At 33.7% G+C, this 4,446-nt stretch overlaps 1 protein-coding gene across 1 annotated transcript; it reads left to right on the top strand.

Moving 5' to 3' along the window:
* The first annotated feature begins 397 nt into the window (after window positions 1-397).
* On the top strand, window positions 398-4,446 carry LOC138339215 (uncharacterized). Its single transcript, XM_069290797.1, has 2 exons — window positions 398-510; window positions 4,059-4,446. Exons 1-2 carry the CDS (start codon window positions 398-400, stop codon window positions 4,444-4,446), a joined length of 501 nt encoding a protein of 166 aa, XP_069146898.1.

The following is a 4,446-nucleotide window of genomic DNA, read 5'->3' as shown; positions in this document are numbered from 1 at the left end:
GCCAAAATTATAATTTCAAATGAACGACACAATAACTCAAAGTGGTACAATTATAACAGTTAAGACACATAATTGATTCAAGTTATACTTGCCAGTTTGAAGTTTAGAGTCAAAGAAAGTCTTTAACTCCATTTTGACATAATGACTTGATTTAAAATATGATGATCAAATTGACACATAAATATGCAATTTGTCTAAAGAGTGTTGGGGCCCTTTAGACAATAGGGTGGCTACTAATTATATGGATTGACACCAAGGGTCAAACCACCTAGGGCTTATGCAGCATGTATGACTTAACCAGGACTTCTAAGAGTTGGCTTGACACGGACTTGCAAGGGATTCTATGCGAGAGGCTCGTGGCTTCGCGGTAGTAAAACTATCTGTTACGTCCACGCATATGCCGACTCTCTATAATGGGTATTTGAATAGGATTGGAGTAGTTGTGAGAGGTGCAAAGGCACAACATCACGAGAACAAAATAAAAAAAGAAGAGGGTCCCAATTGGGGGAAGTATGAGCGGAATGCCAATTATTAAAGCAATAAACATTTAGCATTTAAATTGGAAAGCAGTAACACATAGACAGTTTGTAAACAATAAATAGATAAATAAGCACGGATAAATAAAGAAATTAAAACATATCAAAATATTAAAATCACGCAAATAAGGAAAGAGGATACAAGATTAAATATGTAAGCAAATAAGGGAAAAGGGAAGAGGTGAAACATGGTAATAAACAATTAAGGAAAAGGGAAAGGGTGGAACATGGAGAGAAACGGTAAATAAGGCAACAAAATGAACTAAACATGGTAAGCACCTAACAAATAATGAAATGACCAAAAATGAAGTAAACCCCACATTAATAAGCAATTAACAAGTAATGGTAAGAACCTAATATCCCCAGCGGAGTCGCCATTCTGTCGCGCCCCATTTTCGCAGAAAACGGGTTTTGTGCACGACTTAACATCTCTTTTGGAATTTTGAGTTTAAGGAGTCGTCACCTAACGAATTAAGGCGCGTTAGGGCGCCTATCTAACCTAACTAAGTCTAGGTAAGGTCAGCGAGCTAGAGATTAGGGTAAGGGTTCAAATTACCTCGAGGGGAAGGTGTTAGGCATCCCTCGAGGTCCACAAATGTGGGTCCCGGCCGTATCTCATGCAATCTATGTGGGGGTTACAATTAGAAATCAAGGTCACTTCATTTATTAATTTATTTAATCTTGCTAAGTGATATAAAACAATCAATACTATTTTATTATTTTTCATTAATTTGAGCATGCAAGGCTAAGTGATAGCAATAAATAAACAATCAAGTTTTATTTTTATTTAAGCATATGAGACCAAGTTATAAACAAAATTTGTAAATATTAAGCAATTAATATGTGATGAAAGTAAAGTTTTGAAAATTGAGCAAGTTTTGAATATGAATTTTTTATTTTTTTAAAAAATGTTTGTTTCTTTATAGGGATGATGCCACGATATTGTTGATCGCGCTCTTCCACCATAGAAACAATTTTGATTTGAGGTCGGTCTAAAAATAGTTTATGTTTTTAGAAATGATTTAAAAGATTTAGTTTACATGTAGGCACATAAATATTTACACATAAATACACATAATTCCTTTTGAAATTCATGGGTATGTGGTACTTCCGGGGACGCGTCGGTTTAATTTAAAAATTAGAACTAGACCTCGTAGTTCCTTTGACTTTCCCACTAACGATAGGTTAGGAGATAGTGCTTATAGTTTATTTTCAAAAATAACAATGTCATAATCAATCCAAAGTTTTAAAGGAAGATTGAATAATGACTTTTAAGAAAACTATGTTGCAAAACTTTGTAAGTAAGAGAAAAAAAATAGTAGAACATTAAGGTGGTAAATTTATTAAATGCAAAAGTTTTACTATGAAATATATTTAAAAGCCAAGTAATTTGTTAAATGCATGAAATGATTCTAATTTAATATCATTATTATTTTAAGAAAACTACATATTGCATCATGAGTGCGGAAATCTTAAAAGGACAAATAAAATTATTAATTAAATAATATTAACTAATTTTAGGGGGAGGACACAAATATGCGCAACAAATTTTATTTTTTATGGATATGTTAAAAGTTATTTACAAGCCTTAGACATGAACTTCTAGGTGTTCAAAAAAAAAGTAACACATATATGTATAATTTTGTGAATCTAAATGATATGAACAAATTAATCCTTAGGCATGGTTTCTACGTGACAAGACAATGCTAAAAGTTAAAACATTTTTAAAACACCTAATCAGCCTACTAAATTATTACGATTTGATTTAAAAAATTACTGGAATCTAGTTATTTTTTTTTTAGACTTATTAACAAAAGCGTCAAGCAAATGGAAAATTGGTTAGATTATAACACCTACAAACAATAATTCTATGTGGTTAAAGATAAGCCTATAGGCATGATTTCTAACTTTTTTTAAAAAAAAAAAAATTACAATGAACAAGTAGCACGTAAATCCCCCTTCCCCTAGACGATCCCCCAAATAAATTTATATATATGATCTTTAGAGATACAAATGTTACAACATTCGAATAAATAAAATAAGAAAGAAAAAATATAGACTCAAATAAGCAAATAAATCTTTCTTCATGGTTAATCTTCAACTTGAACTTCAAGTTTGAAACCTGTCAAAGCAATCAAATAACTACACAAGTAATCACATTTATTAGTCAAGGTGAGACATTATGCAATTGTTTAATGACGAATTCTACATATAGAAAAGAACAGACAATAGCTTACACAAATGTGTGAATGTAAAGATAGTGTAAATGTTAAGAATACTAACCAGTTAAGCAAAACAAATTGATTCAACTTTTACTCGAACAAAGTAGCAAAATAGCGAAAAAGAACACTTGAATGTTTACCGGAATCTTAATGTATTTGAAGAGTAGCAAGAGAGCAATGAGAGTGTAAGGAGTGATGAGAGAACTTGTAATTGAGAGTGAATGTGTTTATGAGTTTCTGAAATAATAAAGGGAGGGAGTCTTATTTATATAGCAAAGAGGGGTGCACTTAATATGGGAAATAAATAAATTAAGGAATCAATTATTATACTATTTTCCTTAATTTAGAGGGGAGTTAAAATCAGAAAATTATAAGAATATTTTATTACTAAAAATAAAATAAGTACAAATAATCTTTTCTGAATAAAGAAGAGACAAAATAATATTATTTTACCATATATAAATAAGTAAGCAATCTGTTTTAAATTTAATTAGGGCAAGCGATCAATTAACAGTGGTTAATAAAAGACATGCAATCGCATAACACATGAATAATTACACTTTTCTTTAAAAAAAAAAGAAAGCAGATAATTAACTGAAAATCTGGAGAGAGTATTTTTCTTTAAAGAAAAGAAACATTTACACATAAGACAAGGATCATACCTTTCCAGCTTGATTTCTAGCACCTCTGTATATTGACATAAGAGTTAACAAATTCTATTAACAAAACAGATAGTCAACAACTATTAATTCTATTAACAAAGCGGAAAGTTGAGTGAATACGAGCTAAATCGCATTAATCTAATAACGGAAGGTGGGGAAAATGATAAAAAGGAATAATAAAATTACTCAATTAATGCCCAAACTTATCGAATATTGCAAAAAAAATCAGCCACGAGTAAATTAGACTGTAGCTTCTTTTCACATAAGATGCTTCTAGATCATAATTAACCATATAAAGAAACTAATCTTAAAAAGAGATAGAAACAAAAGCATAATGCTACTCAAATAATGGCAAAAACAAATGAACGAATTCATACTTAAGATGAAATTCGCCTAAAACATGTAAAAGAAAAGATAATCTGGGCATTGCACAAAAGATGTTAATAACAAATTTTAAAAAATAAAAACAAACCAGGCGGATCTGTTAAGATCCGTCTACAAACGACCACAAAATATTTGAACTACGCCGGAGCTTCCTGTTACCCATCGTTTGAGCTTGTCGTTTGCTTCATAGTTGCTCATCCTGGCGCTGCTGCTACTCGCTGATGGGGCTGCTGGCTTGGTTCTGCTGATTGGAGGTCGCTAAAAAACACGAGAGGGGAAGCGAGGAGGAGGAAAGAGAGAGAGGTCGAGAGAAGAGGAAGACGAGAGGGAGAGGGGGGAGTCGCCGGAGCTGCTGCTCTCCGGCTGGCTGTTGGTGCTGCTTCTCTGCTGCCTGATGCGGGAAGGGAGAGATGGGAAGAAAAGAGAGGAGGGGGGAAACGAAGGAGGGGGAAGAGGAGAGAGGGGCGACTGCCACCACTTGGAGGGAGCGATTGGGAAGAAGGGGGAGAGAAAGAGGCGGCTGGAGAGAGGGAGGGGAGGAAGATGGCTGGTCGGAAAAGGGAGAGGGAGAAGAAGCGACGGGAGAGGGAGAAGAAGAGGGGGTGGCGGCTGGAGAGGGGAAAAAAGGGAGGAAGAGAATGA

Source organism: Solanum lycopersicum, chromosome 11, assembly GCF_036512215.1.
Source record: "Solanum lycopersicum chromosome 11, SLM_r2.1".
Taxonomy (NCBI): domain Eukaryota; kingdom Viridiplantae; phylum Streptophyta; class Magnoliopsida; order Solanales; family Solanaceae; genus Solanum; species Solanum lycopersicum.
Note: the sequence above shows the minus strand (reverse complement) of the source record. Positions and strands in the feature narration are given on the sequence as shown.

Excerpts from the sequence above, each read along its gene's own strand:
- LOC138339215 (XM_069290797.1), top strand. The coding sequence starts at position 398 with ATGCCGACTCTCTATAATGGGTATTTGAATAGGATTGGAGTAGTTGTG. Across the intron at positions 511-4,058 it reads GAGGGTCCCAATTGGGGGAA|GTCGCTAAAAAACACGAGAG; the intron begins GTATGAGCGGAA and ends TGCTGATTGGAG.